General features: G+C 37.9%; 4 protein-coding genes across 10 annotated transcripts; 1 reads left to right on the top strand and 3 right to left on the bottom strand.

Annotated features, from left to right (window-relative positions):
• Positions 1-48: 48 nt before the first annotated feature.
• On the bottom strand, positions 49-6,739 carry LOC111250789 (uncharacterized). 4 transcript variants are annotated; one of them, XM_022806547.2, is made up of 11 exons: positions 6,524-6,739; positions 4,633-4,824; positions 4,182-4,323; positions 3,692-3,826; positions 3,039-3,252; positions 2,704-2,823; positions 2,123-2,356; positions 1,721-1,857; positions 1,144-1,378; positions 770-918; positions 49-329 (listed from the first exon to the last, which is right to left on the bottom strand). In XM_022806547.2, exons 2-11 carry the CDS (start codon positions 4,802-4,804, stop codon positions 113-115), a joined length of 1,755 nt encoding a protein of 584 aa, XP_022662282.1. In that variant the 5' UTR covers positions 4,805-4,824; positions 6,524-6,739; the 3' UTR covers positions 49-112. The 4 variants fall into 4 exon arrangements, with proteins under 4 accessions (XP_022662282.1, XP_022662281.1, XP_022662283.1 ...); XM_022806546.2 differs by lacking the exon at positions 6,524-6,739 and adding an exon at positions 5,337-5,474; XM_022806548.2 differs by lacking the exon at positions 6,524-6,739 and having other exon boundaries at positions 4,182-4,277; positions 4,633-4,773.
• LOC111250792 (transcription initiation factor TFIID subunit 8-like) lies at positions 5,574-6,517 on the bottom strand. Its single transcript, XM_022806550.2, has one exon. The coding sequence runs from the start codon at positions 6,327-6,329 to the stop codon at positions 5,574-5,576; it is 756 nt and encodes a 251-aa protein (XP_022662285.1). The 5' UTR covers positions 6,330-6,517.
• Positions 6,740-8,568: 1,829 nt separating the features above from the next.
• On the bottom strand, positions 8,569-14,061 carry SdhA (succinate dehydrogenase, subunit A (flavoprotein); the record flags this gene model as incomplete). The annotated part of the gene is given in 8 exon segments (XM_022806549.2): positions 8,569-9,760; positions 10,022-10,321; positions 10,478-10,873; positions 11,043-11,197; positions 11,375-11,538; positions 11,669-11,861; positions 13,436-13,592; positions 13,920-14,061. Coding segments are annotated over 8 exon segments (1,708 nt in total), but the record flags the coding sequence as incomplete, so codon positions are not given.
• Positions 14,062-14,977: 916 nt separating this feature from the next.
• LOC111250793 (succinate dehydrogenase [ubiquinone] flavoprotein subunit, mitochondrial-like) lies at positions 14,978-19,913 on the top strand. 4 transcript variants are annotated; one of them, XM_022806553.2, is made up of 4 exons: positions 14,989-15,823; positions 16,582-16,755; positions 16,962-17,087; positions 19,770-19,913. In XM_022806553.2, the coding sequence occupies exons 3-4, from the start codon at positions 16,974-16,976 to the stop codon at positions 19,893-19,895; spliced, it is 240 nt and encodes a 79-aa protein (XP_022662288.1). In that variant the 5' UTR covers positions 14,989-15,823; positions 16,582-16,755; positions 16,962-16,973; the 3' UTR covers positions 19,896-19,913. The 4 variants fall into 4 exon arrangements, with proteins under 4 accessions (XP_086847980.1, XP_022662288.1, XP_022662287.1 ...); XM_022806552.2 differs by having other exon boundaries at positions 14,991-15,823; positions 16,582-16,768; XM_022806551.2 differs by having other exon boundaries at positions 15,007-15,823; positions 16,582-16,780.
• Positions 19,914-20,291: the final 378 nt, after the last annotated feature.

The raw sequence follows: 20,291 nt of genomic DNA on the forward strand, positions 1-20,291 counted from the left end.
TTGAGAACGGAGTTCGCTTCACTGTGTCTAGATAAAAATATTTAGCACTAAAAGTCGAACCTTTGTTTTTATTGAGAAAATATAATATATATACAATGTATCAACAGATGAACTAACTGTCCGATCGAGGCTGAACAACAACAATATCGGAATCGTCAGTCATATCAACCAAAACAACAGAGGGATTCAGAGGCGTAGAAGATTCCTCACCGCTTGGGCCTGGTAAAGGCTGCAGCTTCTCTCGGAGCGGTTGGAGATCAGCATCACGAACTGAACGAAAATCCTTTGCCAGGTTCAGAAGACGGGCAGCCTCTGGTGGGTCACGGTTGCTGCAATAAAAACACTATTGAATCAATCACAACGTCCAGCTCTCTAGAAGAAAAAGAATATATAGTACCCAATTACCACATCAGTCAGGTTGACAGATGGCCATGCACTTTTCTTACCTACGTCATATATCGAACAAGACATTCTTTTGATTATTAAATATTATTAAATCAGTATATAATTATACAATTAAAATGATATTGTATAACTAAATTCTGTAAAATAATTGGCGGAGTTACATTGTTTTAAATAATCAAAATATAACAGTACGAAGACCTTCCCTTTATTCCTAAAGACGGACAATTGGATTTTCGACTAGCCGCAATGAAATTCCCGCCCAGTTACCACAGCAGCGTGCAACATTAGCAAGCTACCTTAAAATATGCAGACAGCGTTAGTAGCGATTTGCCTAGAAAAACTATTCTAAAAAAAAAATACAAACACGTAGTAGCCAAATAAGTAGAGGGTTGCGGTGGCAAGTTCTCTGTCGTTTTTCCGAACATCAGGGATTTCTTTAACATTAAGACTCAATTTAATAAAATCTTCTAGGGCCGCCCGGGCCTTGACAGGTTCGCCGCTGGACTGAAACAGCTGAAACAATTAAAGGGCGATAAAAGAGTTTAAATTGAGTATTGCATTTATTCCAATAAACGTACAACAAACCGTTACAAACACCCAACGGTGTAGCTACTCTGCATATCATCATAGAGAAGCCTGCAAGATTGTTGTCACTTCTATCAGCATTGTTTTTGAAACCGAATATGATAACTGTGTTAAAATGGATGTGTTGGATACAACAAGCGAGGCCCGCCTCACCTTTCCAAGTTTGAAGAGGGCCAGACTGTCGTGCGCAGTCTGCTTCTCAAGGGCAAGTAGATGAGCTTTCCAATAAAGGGATTTTGCTTCATCGATTTTTGCCACTTTCTCGAGGCGTTCGCCCAAGGCTACGAGCATCTTTGGACATCGTGGTTGTAGCTTCAGTGCTTTCTTTTGGTAATACACTGCGTAATGATGCATCTTCAGTTGATCATACATTAAGGAGAGACTGCACCTGAAGATGCATGAAAATAACAATGTCGTTTTATTTTAACAGATAATGGATAACTAAGGAAATGTCGATACTTTGTCTTTATCTTTTGCCAACCATATCTTAATCAGACATTGTTTACCTTTGATACGTTATCTCCAAAATATCACCACATATATATATATATACTCCAACCGTTGTATACGTTTATCTTTTAACAACGATGTTAATAACAATGTGTCTTTATTCTTACTATAATACTTCTACAACAATAGCGTCCACAATGCACCCGAACCTTGAATAGAAACATTGACTGTCGTCAGAAACTGCTTAACAATGTAAGCACAAAGTTCTGTAATTTCCTACCATGCCCGATGATCACACTTATCTATCTCGACAGCCTGATGGTAACATTGAATAGCCGCATTGATGTTCTTAATCAGTGAATATTCATGCCCCATAAGTGTCCAGGCTGGTCCGTAATTGATACTGATTTTCATCGCCTAAAAAGACGTCATTAGAGGATCTTATAATTAGATTATCGATAACCAGATAGTTGAAACGATTCAGCACAGGCCAATTGAAACATCACTACTCAACCAATATTGCGAGCCAACCTCATATATTTCACGGAGCAAGAATGAATGCATACTTTTAGCTCGCAAATAGACACTTCCAACTAACCCATGTTATAGTATCTGAAATTAACAACAGTCCACATTTAGTTAGTTAGCAGCAGTTTAACATTAGAGGTTATATTTATGTTACCTTTTTGAAATAGAGCAATGCAGGAGCATGCTGTTCCCTAAGGCTATATACATTTCCAATAACGGCGCACGTCTCAGCGCGCTGTGGGTCCACTGCATGTAGCTGCTGAGCCAAGTTCGTTAACTCCTGCCGCTTGCCCTCAATATACAAGAGCTCGGAATAAGTGTCCATACCTTCTAACCGGCATGGGTCTATAGCGCGAACTCTTTCGTAATACTGCTTTGCCGTTTCGAGCTAAATACATAGAGGATATATACGAAAAAAAAAAACGCAAAAAACAATCGACACCTTTTCCTTGAAAGCAATTTTCTCGATAGAACAAATATACCTATATGAATTACCTATATAAATGTTTCGACTCTTACATGCGGAGCTTCGTCGAATCGAAAATATGTACCTGAGTTTCCTCGTACAAATTGATTGTAGCTATAAAATTATATCGGAGAAATGCAAGCGGAAACTTCTAAAAGTTTTGGGCACATCAAAGACACTGTGATAATGCATGGTCCTATAACGTATATAAAATAGATTCGAGAAAATATACTATTTTTACATGAATGGGATCAAAAAGTATTACTCACAGAGGTTGAAGACAATGCACGTTGTGCGTAGGCAATTCGTGTGAGTACATACGGGCAGTTCGGAAACAGCGAGTCTAACTTGTGGTAAACTTTTAACACGAGTGGGTCCGACGAATCGACCTTCAAGTAAGTAAAGGTAAAGCGATGTCACAGCCAGACAGGGAATGCCGATAAAAATAGTTCACTAAACAGTTGTAGTACTTTAACTCTATTCGTATCCAGTGCTCAATGAGTAAACATATTTAGAAGTGCAAGACAGGTTTCCAACAAAGGTTATTTTCTGTTGAGTTCTTCCATACCTAATTTTCATTCGAATAAACGAAGGTAATTTTCACCTTTGTTAACGCGAGGCCAGTGAACATGAGAAGCAGCCAGCTGCAAGGAACACTTAGTTTGAAGAGTTGATCTCGTGACGCTACCAAAAGGGAGAGTTCGGCCCAAGCTGCCCAAAGATTCGGTTCGAGCCTAAGAGCTGCCTCCAGAGTTTCAATGGCACCCGATTCCAGGCCGAGTAGTCTTTGTACGACACCGTACAAATAAAGACAGTACCTGAAAAAATGACCAAAACTAAACACTTGGGATATCGATGGCAAAATTAAAGCACTCTTGCTTTTTGTAAAGACCGAAAAAAAGATTCGCTCAAAGACCGAAAAATTAACCAGACCACAGAAAACGACGGGAGAGGTTACGCCCCGCCTTTAATTTCACAAAAGTTACATGACACAGGTGTCATATAACAGGTTTAAATGAGGTAAACAGTAAAGCCAAATGATAAACTCGCGACGTATATGCTGAATAAAAGTGAATAGCAAACGTAATCTGTGAAAACGCAGACAGGGCCCATATTCTCCTTCTTACTTCTTGAAAACAAAATGTCTGGTATAGGTAGTGTAAATTAACAAAGATACATATCTATTTCGTATATATTCCCTGTAATATGTGATAGAGATCAGGTTGCATTTTTTGTTCCGATATCAATTGATCATACCCGTCAAGTGCTTTTTGTTCGTCTTTGAGATCCCAGTAAAGTGCCTTTAATTGACGGTCCTTAGCGCGCTGTTCTGATAAACTGCTCACGGCCTCGGCTAGTCCATCTACGCGCTTTGTTTCCGCTGATTGATACCTTTTGTGATAAAAACAGATTAACAGTTCATGGACAGTTGCCCAAATTTTGCTTGACTTTGACAGAAAACAACCTTTTCTTTATTTCTATGTTAAAGTTAGGCTACTTTTCTTTTGGTTAAACACTTAAGGCAAATATAAATAACTTTCTGAATGTTGATAATAATAAAATTTAGAACTTAGAATAAGATAAAATCAATTCGTTATTGCATCCGAGAGTTCATGAGTTTAAGTTCTGCATCGATTAGCCATACGTCTAACTGATAGGCGACTTATGGGATGAATAATTTCAAATTTTAGATAGACAACCATTACTAGGATATGAAAGGAGTTTTTTTTGGCTTGTAAAAACAAACCTCGCGTAGAAGTAGATAAATCTCGTCCTAGGCTGAACGCTTCCTTTGGCGAAATGTGCTGCTCGGTCATATTCCCGTTTGTTAAAATACGACATACTTCGTAGATAAACGGAATCAGCGTCGTCAGTGACAAAATATTCGTCTGTATTCAAAACAAGGTTATCATGATTAATCATACCTATCACAGCGGTTGCATGGCGCCATTTACATGTTGATAAAGGGCAGCATGTGGTTTTGTTAGCAATTGATTCTATTCTACTAATACCGATTTTTGAAACTTTTTTTGATGGAAGATATTTCATCAAACTGTATCATGCTGAAAAACAATTGATTAGGACGTTGACGTAGTTGTTTCCTCTTTACTTATCTACAAATTATCACAATATTCAATGGTCAACAATGTTTTTTTTAACTTTCTCTAGGGATAGTAGCAATCATAATCAATTATTACCAGGCGGTACTTGGCTAGTATCCTTTCCAAGTGTGACTAACAGCTCAGCGAGCGTTTCTGTCGATCGCTTTAAACACCGGGGCTCGCTTTCGCGGAGCGAAGCAACTATTGAGGCCCTCAACTGAGCTGGAGAAAAATTTGTCGCAAGTAGTTTATTCAGGTCAGCTTCCATGTTGTTTTATTTATTTTCACCTGATAGAAAACATCAAATGCATTCTGTGTCAAAGCTATATCTAAGTATCCCGCTATTTCATTATGATTTATACGTGTTGTATTTAAGATGCTTTAAAACTGACTGAAATACATATGTTACTTAAACCAAAATGTTTATCAACTACTAGGCTTAGCTTATTATTAGCGCAGTATCATTAAATTTTTATATAGTACCTTTAGAGAGCACCCAAAAGAGGATTATAGTAACGAAAAATTTCATTTTTAATTCAAGAAAAGTTAAATTAACTCTTCATTATCAAAAAATTAAGGATTCGCTCCACCACAAAATGGTATATTTCTCACACCTTCAAGTAGTTAATCCTTATATATGATAAATGCCCTATGTTGTAAATACGTATAGTAGCGTAAGGTAGCCATCAGTACGCTATAGACAAAACAGAACATATGACAATAAACACAAGGTGACCTAAATATTATTTACTTTATTGTGATTTTTTTATAACACAGTTGTGTATCCTCATTTCACTTACTTATAATAGTATTTTTGATCCGTTGCACACAATAAGAATAACAAAGTTTACACAAGAGCGCAATTTATACAGGTTTATGGTAACCTTTCGGTATCAGCATTAGCAGCTACACTTGAATCCGCACACTCAGGCATTATGTACACCTACGGGGTTATCCTTTCTCTTAATGAAAAGCATTCTTTTAATACAAGGTGAGGCAATTAAGACCCTTTATACACCTCTGATCTTTGTTTTCGATCAGAATCTTCTGCGTGGCATCTTTACACCACGAAGATATGGGTTGTCGGGCTGTTGTCCACTTTCTCCTCGTTCTGGGACTAGTTCTTCTTTTTCGTCATCTTCTTCATCTTCAAACACCTGGTCCTTGGGTTCAAGAGCAACCAGCCACGGTTGGGGCGAAGGCTTACACGCAATCAGCGGGTATAACGTAGGGTTATCAGGAAATAGCGTCTGAGTGCCAGAAGTCTTAGCCACGAAGCGTGTGAGTGCTCGTTCAATATCGCGTTTTTGTGAGGCTACCTTCTCACGAATGGCGACATATTCAGTGACGGGCTGACGATGTGTTAAGGTCCGGATGTATGCATGCGAATCGGGAAAAGGAGGAAAATGATCGGGAATATGACTTGGTAGAGGCTTGCGTTCACCGGCTCGAAGCGTAAGCGGTGTGGTTACGCAGGCTTGTATTCCGGGCGAGGCAATTTGTATTTTGCCCGGCCGTCGCATGTAGTCTCTCATACCTTCGAAACGTATGCCGATATCAGCGATTGCCAAACAGACATCAGGAGCGCTCGCTTCAGTACGCCCGCCAAGTTCAGCAAATGACTTGGCTGAATGGCAGACTTCGATCAGAGTTGCTTGGAGCATCTCAGTAAGCGTTTCCATTGCAGTAGCATCACAAAAACCAAAACCCTGTTCAAGACAAATCGCTGAAACGGCTGACTGAAGCACCCGTCGATATACGGGGTACGGAGTAGCGTGAGATGGACCAGCCATCGTGACTGCCGCTTAGATCATCAGATTCAACAGCTCTACCAAATCGACGGGAAGACCCAACAACTCTTAAACTCAGCGACAATTACAAGGATGGTTTCAATAGCCCACCGTCAAACATTAATACAATAGGTAATCATATAGAACATCCATAAAATTGAAACAAAACAACGCATTTCGTAGCGTTAGTAACGTACCTGTTAGAAGACGATGGCGACTGTTGATAAACAAATGCGCGAATCCCGAAATGGCGCTAAAACATCTTCGCTGTGTAGAAATGAGGGAATACAGGTTAGTGTACCACCGGGCGCCGTTGGTGCAATAACTTTTATATACGCATTCTTTTCATCAAAGCAACACCCCGAAAATGAGATCCGCACAGACGGGTGTTTACGATTTACAAGCCGAAGATTGTTAGCATTATATTGTGTTCGGAGGAAAAATACTTTACGGAAGAACTCGATTTCTGGGTGCCTGTTTGCGACAGTCTAGGCGCGATTCTCCGCCGTGAAGTCTTATACCCTTGATATTTGGCATAATATCGTTGCTTCCAGGCTGGCTTTCTGTTCTGAGAAAATCTACTATGGTTGTGTGTAATCTAATTATCTGAGTAAGAACATCCCAATTTAAAAATCCCTACCCCTGTTACTCTCGAAAAGTATTTACTAATACTAGAAAAAAATAATTCTTGAAATGCCTCATAAAACTTCAAATCTAATCTTTATATAGTGACAGAATCACCTCCTTATAAATTTTGTAGACTTGCGTTTTAAACAGGGAACATGTCGTGTGTAATAATTGTAGGCAAATAGTTACGATAAAAGTCACAACTAGTATAATAGTAATTAATGCTTTTCTTTGCACTAGACGGAAAATGATTTCAAATTAAAATATAGTCTTTATAAGAGCACACGTAGGTTCGCGTAATTTGTAAAACAAACCTCACCGGAAGACGTCGCAAGGTTATATTCTCTATAATAGCTTCCCTTTAGATTGTTTAATTTTTTTTAGATTATTTTAGATAATTACTGACTATTTGCTTCATAGCAGAAGAATATATAGAAAATTGAAAAAAAAGTAATTTGAAACTTGTTCTATTGGCATTATAACGTAATAAGTTTTATAGAAGCTTTTGGTAGAGTGTCTTGTAAATAATGAACCAAATTCAGCCAATCACTTCCTGAAATGCATGGAGCTATTGCTATCGACTGATAGTTTAATTTGATTAGCTCTACGATAATTTAAAAACTTACAAGCAATTTTTAATTTTTACCAAAAAATTACAAGTAATATTTATATCGGTTTGATCCAACTGCTCAAGAAGATCGATTAGCAATAGTATAAACGCTGAGATCCCAGTTCTGGTAATTTTGACTACGATTAAAACTAAATAGGAAATGCATTTTACAAATGTTCTTGTAATATACTTCCACAGCTGATGCGTTTAAAAGTAAAAAAGCTAAAGCGAAGAGAATTAATTTGTTCAAATTCTCTTCGCTTTAGCTTATTAGTTATGTTCATAACTCCGGAAACGTGGTTTAAGCCTAACGAAATTAGTACCGTTACGCTAAACAAATAGGGCCAGACTTCACATAGAAGTGAATTTCGGCAACCTACACGCAATAATAAATAATGCTGGACTGGTCCTTAATCTCTTTATACGTTCGTGTCAGTCGAATACTCAAACGATTTGCCAACCCAAAAACTAAATCTAGAGTAATCTAGAGGCATTTACTGCGCAGTGTTCAAGGGTAAACTTCGAATCCTGCAAAATGCATATTTCAGATTCTAGGCAGGACACCAACATGACTAGCGTCATATCTTTTGCACAAGCGAACAATGCACGAGATCGACTGCTTATATTTGAAAAGTAAAATTACATTTTATAAGAGGATGGTTTTCTAAATATTGTCTTTCCTATTTCTCTCATACGAGTTGCATAAGGGAAACACGAAGTCTCTTTATTATATACTGGTACACTTAAGTCCATATACCAACCAGACATGTTCCAGTATATCTATTCGAACGTCTCTTGGAGAGGGTTACTAGTGGAGAGGTTGCTTCTGCACCACGTTCGAAAACAATTTCTGTTGTATAACTCATAGAACTGTCATAAACTGTAAATGATATCGCCAATTTCTCCGAGGAATTCTACAGTCAAGCAATGTTTTTTTTTCTATATTATATGATATATCTAGTGTTGTGAGGCAAATGATGCAATAGCTAAAAAACAAATCGAACATCCAGCCAGTATGAATTCATGATGTATTAATTTTTCATGCCGTAAAGCTCAAAATCTACATTTAATGTGATGAGACGGTGGTTGTTTTATTTATCTTCCTATATGCACTCTTCGTGACCACTGTTTCGTTGTTTTCGGTTCCCCGAAAACTGAACACATTTCTTGCCGCTTGCTGGTACTTGTATACTTGCATGGCCTATCATTGCTTTTATTTGTTTTGAATTAAATTAATTGATTACTATTATTGATCTATCCTACAATTACTACGTATTATGAGAAGACGTTCGTCTTCTCAACTTCAATTTTAATCACATTCATTCATGCTTGCACTTCTAAGGCAGATAAATTACTGCCAATATCATATCTCCCTTATTTGCTGCAATATCAAGCCGGAGAGCCGTTATTCTTCGTGCATTTTGGTAAACATTTCGTTTACAGAAAAGACGTTACGTCGATCTGTTACGTTTCTAAATACAGATACACATGCAGCCGTTCAGAGCGACCTTGATTTTGTTTTTTACCTTGATTTTGTTTTTTATTTTCCATTTGGTCGCCTTCATATCATCATTCCTTATCTTCTTTCCCTCTGACTCTGATAGTGTAGCTCTACTATTTAAGAACGAATTTTCCCCATAAAATTGCTAATCGTGCCACATAAGTGTACATCGGCTGAGGACCTATAGAAAATGAATGATAAATCATAAAATACCGCGGCCGATGCAGTCCGATCTGTGCCAACCCTCTTCTGAGACTATCGGGGTGATTTTTTAACCTTTACATCATATTCACCATTCATCTCGGTTCTCCGCTCTGCCTCGTAATTAATTAAACGCCTATCGAGTGAAGAGTAAATAAGAACAAATAAATGAAACACGTAAACAAATAGTGTTTGCCACTATGATCGTCCCAAAATAAGCGGCGACCGTTGACACACTCGTTGCGGCGTAACTGATTACGGTTTGGCTGCTCCTAGTATAGGTTTAATGCTAGTTTAATAGACGCGAACGGCTGGAGGCACTGTTTTGCATTCCTTCTGGTCCATTGTTCTGTCAATAACAGGTCGATACTTGAGGGTCACTTTGCCTGTATCCACATTCACGTACGAAAGTGTATGTTTTCGCCAATGCTGCTCAGCGGGTAGAGGCTGCTGGCCATCAAGTGGCTTGGCATAATCGAACTCATCGATGCGAACCTGTAAACATTATCAAGAAGTAAATGACAGTCTTTCTTCAGTAGCGCGAAAATAATCTTTTCTCGCGACCTACTCCGAAAACAAATGAAGGAAATTTCCACAAATTTTTGTTGAAACGTATAAGAAAATAAAAACTGATTTTTTGTACCACCTAACCTGCAGCCATCTGTACTCAAACAACTCTTATGCTAGAACATGATATCACATTATGTTTCTATTTCGAAATAAACGTGCAAAATTATTAGCCCAGAAGCAGTTAACCTTGAAATCCTCACGAGCGTGTGCGCCACGAGACTCTTTTCGGGCCTCTGCACTGACAATCGACTGCTGCGCACATAACATCAAATTCTGCAGTTCAAGGGCCTCGATCAAATCGCTATTCCAAATCATGCTCTTGTCGTGAACCTTGACATCCTTGAGCTGGTTATAGAGTGAATCCATTATGCGGCAGCCCTCCTGCAACAGTTCCCCGGTACGGAACACAGCAGCATGATTTTGCATCGTTCGCTGCATTTTTAGACGAAGATCTGCCACATTGATGCTACCGTTGTTGTGGCGAACCTGTCGAAAACACAACAATCCACAAGTGTCATATGTCGATCTAGGCCTAGGGGTAAGTATAAATCTCTTACAAATATTTTAGAGTACTGTTTTTTTACAGTTGTAACTCTTAAGCCGCCTATTAGACAACCAATCAACTCAATCGACTCAACTTACTTTGTCGATGTTGTCGATAGATTGTTCACCATCATTTTCCTTAAGCGGAAGGGGTTTCTGGCCAGGTTTCGTGGTTTCTTTGATGGTCTTGGCACATGCGCGTCCAAAAACGACAATGTCAAGGAGTGAATTAGCCCCTAGTCGATTGGCTCCGTGTACAGATGCACACGCAACCTCACCTGCGGCATACAAACCGGGAACGACCTTATCCTGACCTTGTGGGGTGATGTCCAGTACCTGACCTTTATAATTCGTCGGAACGCCGCCCATGTTGTAATGGACAGTTGGAAGGATTGGAATGGGTTCCTTATTGACATCGACACCCGCAAACACCATTGCCGTTTCGGAGATTCCCGGTAGTCGAGTGGCCAACTGCTCTGGTGGTAGATGGTGAAGCTATTACGCAAAATAATAACACGGAATTGGTTTATTTAAATCAAACTGTTAACAAAATGATAACCTAGGTTATTACATTAGGATCCTTGAAATACTTGAATGAGCAATATATAACAATATATGAAATATGTAACTTCGGTATTTACTACAAAATATGTATTTCATTCACCTGAAGAAAGACGTGATCTTTCTCTGGCCCGACTCCACGTCCTTCGCGGATTTCGATTGTGATGGCACGTGAGACAACGTCACGAGAAGCCAAATCCTTGGCAACTGGCGCGTAGCGCTCCATGAAACGTTCGCCTTCCGAGTTAATCAGGATACCTATATTTTTCCCGGATTTAATCAGTTTTAGAGGGAGAGATTGCTTTAGTTCACATGATTTTAACCGTTTATTATCGCACTATTTTTCTTAAGAACTATAATGTACTAAACGTCGTTCTTTTGCTTACATTCACTGAACACTACTCGATATATTGCGTGATATATATATATACTTGCCTCCTTCCCCACGACAACCTTCTGTAATGAGGCACCCAGCTCCGTAAATTCCGGTGGGATGGAACTGAATAAATTCAAGGTCCTGGCCAGGAAGTCCAGCGCGTGTGGCCATGGCGTTTCCGTCGCCCGTGCACGTATGAGCAGATGTACACGAAAAGTACGCCCTTTAAGTACAATATCAGCAAAGGTGTTGTGGAGATCGGGTCTATAATCTCATTTATGATGTTCTTGAAATAACAAACAAACACTGTACATGCACAAATTCAAATACGATAGAAAATTGACATATTTTACCGTCCGTAACCGCCGGTTGCAAGAACAGTGTTGTTAGCGTTGAATCGATGTAAGGTGCCATCCTCAAGGCACAGAGCGGTAACACCCTTGCAAACGCCGTTTTCCATGATTAGATCCATTGCGAAGTACTCGATAAAGAAGTTACACTCGAAAGCTAACGACCTACCATACAATGTGTGTAACAAGGAATGACCTAGGGTGTTCGAACACATTAAAATAGGAGAGTTATCATTATTATTAGCATAATTAGCTTCAGGAAACTGTAATGGCATTGACACTAACTAATTTTCTATTAAAGGAGGGCTTTTGTCATTTTGCGGCATGTATACAATGAAGATACGACTTAAACGTTCATTTGGGTCTTTCGTCTGAGAACATTCATTGTAGCTCTTTTCTAGATTTCTTAGGAACTCTGTCGTTTAACATCATCGCAAGAATATGCTTATATCCTACGTTATATTCACGTTGGAAGACTGCGACCATGTAAAATAAGTCTTCAAATGTGAAATCGCTTATTTGTCGACCTGCTCCTTAAATGAAACGGTCTCTATAGGAAAAGGCTGATCAGCAGTCTTACTCTGAAGCATTGGCAACAATCAACGCAGTAAAGGCATAAACTTCTTGAACAGCACGTAATACTAAGCACACTGATTTCAGATTTGATGCCAACATTTTACAAAACCAAGTTTGTCCGCTACCTAGCTGACTAGTAAAAAATCAGTTATGTTAGAATACAAAACTGTAGAATAGTTCATACAGAAAAACGACAGTGTCATTTGTTAGCAGCAGAAATAAACATATAAGCGCAACATTTGCGACATAAAAGGAATATAAGAAGATTATAATTATTTAAAAAACGTATCATCTCATAAAAATAAACCATGACCAAAAGCAATAACGAATTTTCGGCCATTCGTCAGTAGAAAATACCAGGACAACAATGTCATTCCGCAGCACAACCAACGATGCTATTTTTTGTGGTTCTATAATTGGGACTATTAGTCCCACCCCATGACCACAGAAGCAATACAAACGCTAAGAAAAAGCATAGTTGTTAGCATACGCGTTATGTATGTTAATCTACCAAGAAAAATATTCAGTGAAAATTAGTTTTACGTGCTAATGTAATAAAGATAAATTGTAGAGTAATATAAAAATTATTTAATATATGCTTCAGTAAGCAAAAAATTGAATCAAATTTTCATCGACCTTCTCTGCGCAAGCTTTGCAATCGTTATTCTAAAATATTTTAACTATTATTATAAATTCGCGTTGGAACATTGTAAATTATACGTGAGGTGCTATAAATAATAGTTATGAAAGTCTGATATCCCTCTTTACGCTATTTTGACCGACAATTGGTACTGATAACCCAGTTTTTTATACCCATATTAACCATACCTTTCAAGTTATTCTGTTGAAAGTGGATGATTTACAATAAAGAGCGGTAAATAATATTAACATAGTATTATTAGTTCTAGAGGAGGGAGAGAAATCAGCTGCTTGTTATTAGGATAATTTTGCCTAGTCGCGCAAAAAAACAACTGATCAAATTATTGACTCGCTGACGCAATAAAACGTTACTATCTTAAATTAAATAACAACACTTAACGCTGATAACAATTAGTGAGTAGCATTACAAATGAAACAAGTAACCATTATGATCAATAACTCAGCACAAAATGACAAACAACAAAACAAAATGTAGACGAAACGCATATATATTATATATGACATTTCAATAAGAAATTAAAAATAAAAACTTGCCAGTTCGATCAGCCACTGCGCAGCATCTGTGAGCTTGCCCCCCCTTGCCGAAGTTATAGCTCTGCCCTCCAAATGCCCTCTGGTAAATTTTTCCTTCTGGTGTTCTACTGAACGGCATGCCGTAGTTCTCTAGTTCAATGACAGCTGCTGGTGCTTCCTGTAATTAACATTATCCTTGGTAATTATATTATGATCAAGTACTGTAGTATGCATATAATGAAAATGGCAAAAATACTATTAATGCATCAGGTCGCTTGTTTCGAAGCAGTCCCCAAACAGAATGTACTGCATTGTACTAGAAATTCACATAAACGGAATAAAATTAGTTCATTTTAAGGCTGAAAGCAGACAGTGTCCCAGAAAAGTTGGGTGTTTGTATGAATATTTATAACTTATTTATTAATAATGTGTTATGATATAAATATGAATAACAAGTCCCGACTCCTTAACAAACACTGTCCACTGCGCGGAAAGCCTACTTCACCTTGGTCATGTAGTGGATAGCGTCTTGATCGCCTAACCAGTCGGAACCTTTTACAGTGTCGTACATGTGCCATACCCAATTGTCAGGTTCCATATTGCCCAGTGCAGCGTTAATACCTCCCTGAGCTGCTACGGTATGAGACCTGTAACAGTAACAAGTATCCAGCATTGACTATTGGTCTGGCCATATATCAGTTATACTCAAACTGCGTAATCTGTTTTATAAGTTACATTTTTATATCATGCTTGAGGAAGGCCCTCTTACCTTATATTAAAACCACCCAAGTCTTGGATAGAAACGACTCATCCTCTCAAATTATGACCCATCAAACACTCTTTGATTATACATGGATTCGAACTCGGTCTCTACATCATGCTTGAGGAAGGCCCTCTTATCTTATATTAAAATCACCCATGTCTTGGGTAGAAACGACTCATTCTCCCGTAACACGGGTACACCATATCAATTTATTACAGTGCTATAACGCCAGCCATGGCAGAGTTATACGAGATGTTTCGGCCCCTCGAAAACTAAAAGTCAGCCGGAGAATGCAAATTAGCTCGTCATATCTAGTTTGTTTATTAAACTCAATGTTCTTTTACTATTGATAGCTACGATTTGTCTGATCTGAACATATTTAGACTGCGATTTTACATAATATTGTATAAATCTGGGCTTTTTTTTGAAGTGTAAATGTGTGTAGGTAAACGAAAGGCAGTGAGATCTTAGCATTGACGACAGGGTAGCGCAAAATCGGAACTCTTGTCCACGTTGAAAACCGAGAGACGCCACATCATGCAGCCTTAAACGATACTTAGATACGCCATTGAGGAGACTGATCACCCTACTTAGACTTGGAACCCTAGAGCAACTCTAAGACTAATGTGTTATAATGATTATATAATAATAGCTTAAAATCTCGCTGCTCATCGATGTATTTCTGTGTTCCATAACTTTTTAAGATAGCTGAATATTAATCGCTAAATATGTAGCAACTAAATTCAATTGTCTAGTCTTGAGTTTCCTTTTGGAACAAAATAAATACACAAGCAAATAAAGAGTACCAGTTAAACTATCTTTATCCGATCCAATTTAACAATTCTATATTTACGTATTTACATCAAATGAGCCAGCTTTCTTGGAGCATATTGATAAATATTAACTGTCGAAGGATATCATCAGACTTGCTAATTATGCCGCCACTTTACGATACTAAACAAAAACCGTCTTTAGGTATACTTTGAGATTGTTTCGTTGACTGTTCTGTACTAGTAGCATGTTGAAACTCAAATATATAATACCCCTTGACTTACAATATTGCACTACAAGCAAAGGCTCTTGTAAATCATAGACATTTAATTGTAATTGCTAACCTTAACCGCACTCGCAAATCTGCAAGTACAAAATGCGTTGATACCATATGTGATTTGGAATGAATTAAGATTACTTGTGCTGCTTCAACGTTTCATTTTGTTCACCAGAGCGATAAATATGTGTAACAGCCTTTTATCTTAAACAATATTGTATAGATAACCGTAATAAGATAACACAGTGTAAATTAGAATTTTTTTTGTAAAAAGCTTAGCATCTCTGACGCATTATTCATTCGCAATCCTCTCTATGGCTCGTGTTTTACGTCCGGTGTCGCCGTTAGATACTTCATTACCATCACGTGCGCTCATGGTTAGCAGACAAATACGTGGTACTCGGACCCAATAAAATGCACCGATCGATTTGCACGTCTCTTCAGTGTTTCTTGTATATGGTACCCGTGCCCATATTTTCAATCACTATTCACTGGTTGATTTGTTAGATGTTTTACCTTGTTATAACCATTCAGCGGTGCTCCACCAAGTCTCTTTATTGGAGGAGTTTCTAGAGCATGTTGTGCTTTTGGCTTCTCTGTAAGTAAATATGATACCTCTCTATCACAAACGTTTTTAGAATTTTATTAGTTGTGCAAAACTTTTATTGACGCCCTTTGGAATAATTAACAAAGATGCTTTTATTGTATGGCAGTTGCCTTTCAAATTCCTTTTACTATTACATTCACGCGACGAATCAGTTTTTTGCTAAAAATGTTTGAAGACAATACGGAAGACGTGAAAGAGGCCAACTTACAACAAACGATTTAAGGCATTTGTTAAATCATTGTAGATTACAGCTTAAAAATACATAGTGTGTGAAATATACCTTTGTGCTCCATAACAGTCAAGCAACTTAGGAAACTAACAACAAATTAAACTTAGGCAAATTCAACAAAAATTTGAAATTACTTAACTTAATTGTTTTAGTGTTAAGTTCTATCGCCAACGATTCCGAAGCAGATTTCCATTGTAGTCAATCAGGTGCACGATTTTCCCATATTTTTTCTCTTAACTCGTGCTTGTGTAGGCCATTTTTCAGTAAATTTATTGAGCGTCCACTCCAAAAAACAATGACGAAACCGTAAGCAACACAACAGCGGGCTGGGCATCGACGATCTTTGACATTCTAACTAAGGATAGGCTTGGCCATGAAATATTTGCCTACAAATACAGTAAATGGGCGCATTTATATGTTTCGAACAATTTATCTTCATAGTCTAATTAATATTTATCGATGAGAGCCGTACTCGTTTCTCCCGCAATTGTTCCATGCTTTATACCCTGTTCTCTTCTAGTAAATTTCAAATTACGCGGGATGCGTCTGCCGCGGAGCGATATGTCAGCTAGTTTATTGTGGTCAACCAGCGGGCAAGTAAAGTGCCCAACAGAAAATTGTGCGGTAGTCTGAACAGCCTGCTCTACTGGAAGAATAGGCCGACTGGCCGATAATATTTGCTAGCTACTCCGGTGTACGTGTGCAAAGTTTGTATCGTGGTATGGTCTATAGCCATTTTTTAATATGTCTTTAAGGAGCATAAGTAGCCATTATGTTCTATATTCTGTCTAGATTAGTCTTGCTAAGTGTGTCTGTTGTAGTGGAAAAATTCTCTGTTACAAGACTAATTATTTAAAGTCGTATTATATTGTTTGTTTTCTTGCTCATTCTGCTGCTTAGACGGTAGGCGGTATGGCGACCTTGCTGAGGGCATTGCGGTCCACCGGCTTGCGGGCTCCGCAGATTACCAGGGGCCTCTCCGCTTCATCCGCGCTCAACAACAAAGCCAATATTAAGGGTTATAAGGTGTGTTAAATAGAGTAACACTACATTCGAAGAGTGAAGTGATTTCTGTCAGTGGTTGTAGAAATTAGATTAACTTACAACCCCACTCTGACACGAATGCAATTGCCTGCTCCAAATAGCAGGCCCGTCTGTGCATTTGTTCCAGGCATTCGAACGAGCCATAAGCCGGTACCTCTACTCATTGGCTGTAGTTGGAAAGTGAAAATTTCTCTTAACTTGTAGTTGGCTTTTTAAGACCAGAGATATCGCCATGTAAACAGGTCTGGCAATAGCAAGCGGTATCACTTTCCAAGCGGTCTGCCTGTTTGACGATTATAGTATGGTTATATAGAAACCGCATTCTAGAAACACGATTATGCACGTAAATAACAACGGTGTATGTATATACAGAAGAAAATGTACAGACAAATTGTAAAACAGACAAATTGTAAACTTGTATTGGGAATTTTTTTTTACACGAAATGTTATATTCTTCAGTGGTTCTAACCTGTGAAAATTCGTACTGGGCGATGTTGTGGGCTAGATGATAGATAACGAAGAACTCTAAAATAATAAATAAAATCTGTGGAGGACTCCCATTGAAATGACCATCCACTATAACAGTTACACTAGCTCCCATGATAAGTTCAAATTTGTTGCACGAATAAGATTCTTATCATTATTGGTTTATTGAATACGCAAGATCAATCCTTTTTCGTAATTTAGGGTAGTTGGTGTCGCTTGGCTACACGACGAAATAGAGGAACGCCGTGGCTTTGCTAAAAGAATGTTCTTAACCGATGTTTGCGTAGAATAACCGGATGTTCATTAATACATCTATTACAGCCCAAGAAGATTTTTTACATTAAAGCTGTGAGACGCCTTTATAACAGTGGCATTGCTACTGCATTGCTTTAAGGAGAAGTACCAAAGTTTCAACAGTTTATAAATAAAAATAGCAAATTGTCAACTATGACGGCCTGAAGCTGCATAAGCATCTTACTAAGTTTATCGCTCTTACACAGTCACGTTGCAGAGCCTCGATGGACTAAAGTTGTTACGTCTGGGCTCCTTTTTGACGGAAAGATAAGAATTAATAATAAAATTTGACTGCTTAATCGGTAATCGAATTTTATTATTTATCGCTCTCAACTCACGACGTTTGCGTGCTTCGTTAAAGTGCAACGGAACGTCTACTTCCGATTTGCTGTAGTACAGCTCTTAGATTTAGGAAAAAACCAGATGCTGCCAGACTTGATCAGTACATGGGGGGGGGGGGGGGGGGGTACTAAGTTTTGTACATGGGGTTGGTTAAAAGCCCTAAAACTGAACGCGTTTAGAGAAAAAAATTAGCAGAGGTTATGATAACACAACCATCATGCCAAAAGTCTATTTACCAGTAAATCTGAAATAAACGAATTTTTTTCTGACTTTGTTCATACTTTAATGTTCCATATGAAAGAAGTAGCATTATATAAGAAGTTAGTTTGAAGCGCATGGTATTTTAAAAGAATATCGGGTGAATGGTTACTACCTAGTGTATTTAACACAAAATTAGTTTTATTAGAATATTAGCCGTCATTAGTTTTATTACTAAAAAAAACTAAATAATCAAGACCTATTTTATTTACATGTACCAGTAGTATACTTAGGAGTAGATAATGTAAAACAATCAAACGTAACAACAATGAAGATGTAATACTTTGTTCGATAGAGTTGTGTATCCGTTAGTAAAATGTTCGTTGTCATAACATATTAGTAAATCTTTAAATATTGGTCAAATATGTAACAAAAAATTTTCCTGTTAGCAACTGGGGTATTAAGTAAGTAAGAATGTTGCAGAACTTCTGAGTTAAGATATTTTAGAGTTACTTAAAAACACTCTTTAGTACCCTAGATAGTGTATTACGGTACAAATAATTCTGAAGTAAAAATATTCGTAGGTATATTTCTAAATTTTACAAATTATTGTGCTTTGACATATGTTGATTGACAACAAAAATGAGAAAAATACTTCTTTAGGATTTTAAAAGATTTGGTACTTTTGTCCTATCAAAATAATTGCGCAATTTACTCTAAGCAACCGTCGAGTTGCATTTTTCTTTTTGTCTATTATAAGTTGGCCTGGTCTGTCATACCAGACATTCAATATGCCAGTATGTAATTCACTCAGTGTGCTAATTCTATTACCTATATCGCCTCAATTTGATCATACAGTAATGAATATGATGGGAATATAATTTCAGTATATAAGGTGTCTGCCTACAACCGGTTCAATGACCTTATTCATGGACAATCTTGAGTTAGGTTCCTTAATTAAACACATTAATCTAATAGAGCAGAATATATGTGTTGGGTTGGAGGGCTATGTTAATGCGGTAGTGAGTGTAAAAATTGACACAAAGATTTAACTTCAGTAGTGTCTGAAATACGACATTTGTTGGCGATTGATGCAGCTGACTATAGCTACGCGTTTCTATTGAGAGAGGAAACTAATTGGGGCTTAATATGACCAGCTTTTCGATTCATTTTGTACATCTTTTTGGCCAAGCTTCATCTAAATTTAATCACGGATTATGAACCATATTTGTAGCGAACACAAGCTGTGTGAATGAAGTTATTCTTTTATATGTGGAACAAAAATTATAACCATTTGGATAGCTGCAATTGTGAGTTTACTGATTTGGCGCCCTAAAATTACAGGTAGTCGACCACGAATACGATGCGATCGTTGTTGGTGCTGGCGGAGCGGGTCTTCGAGCCGCTTTTGGTTTGGTAGAAGAGGGCTTCACAACTGCTTGTATCACCAAGCTCTTCCCAACGAGGTAAGGGCGCCGAAGTAGTAGACATGTCCGACCAAATCTGTTCATGATTTATCTTTAAGCCAGTACGTAAAACTGACAAGCTTAGGTATCCTGAAATGTCTGTTCTTTTAGTCTTGGCCTTTCTGCATTATCTCGAACATTATCTCCATAGAAGGGAATGTTTCTGTAAGAAATTATCCTTTAGAAAAGTGTCAATTGAACATTTTCTACATAACCTCTTAGATCGTGATCGTCCATATGACAGGAAGCCTTTTGTGATCGACAACTACTCTGCTTTGACCTGAAACCTGCCCTTAGTACCAGTATCGAGTAACTGACTAGCAACATCGTTACTTGTCGATTTTGAGAGACCGAGTTCGAATCCATGTATAACCAAAGAGTGTTTGATGAGTCATAATTT

This window comes from Varroa destructor, unplaced genomic scaffold (assembly GCF_002443255.2).
Source record: "Varroa destructor unplaced genomic scaffold, Vdes_3.0 BEIS01000005.1, whole genome shotgun sequence".
Lineage (NCBI taxonomy): Eukaryota > Metazoa > Arthropoda > Arachnida > Mesostigmata > Varroidae > Varroa > Varroa destructor.

Excerpts from the sequence above, each read along its gene's own strand:
- LOC111250789 (XM_022806547.2), bottom strand. The coding sequence starts at position 4,804 with ATGGAAGCTGACCTGAATAAACTACTTGCGACAAATTTTTCTCCAGCT. Across the intron at positions 2,357-2,703 it reads GTGCATTGTCTTCAACCTCT|CTCGAAACGGCAAAGCAGTA; the intron begins GTGAGTAATACT and ends CTATGTATTTAG. Across the intron at positions 919-1,143 it reads CCCTCTTCAAACTTGGAAAG|CTGTTTCAGTCCAGCGGCGA; the intron begins GTGAGGCGGGCC and ends TAATTGTTTCAG.
- LOC111250792 (XM_022806550.2), bottom strand. The coding sequence starts at position 6,329 with ATGGCTGGTCCATCTCACGCTACTCCGTACCCCGTATATCGACGGGTG.
- LOC111250793 (XM_086991854.1), top strand. The coding sequence starts at position 16,974 with ATGGCGACCTTGCTGAGGGCATTGCGGTCCACCGGCTTGCGGGCTCCG. Across the intron at positions 17,088-19,769 it reads CCAATATTAAGGGTTATAAG|GTAGTCGACCACGAATACGA; the intron begins GTGTGTTAAATA and ends CTAAAATTACAG.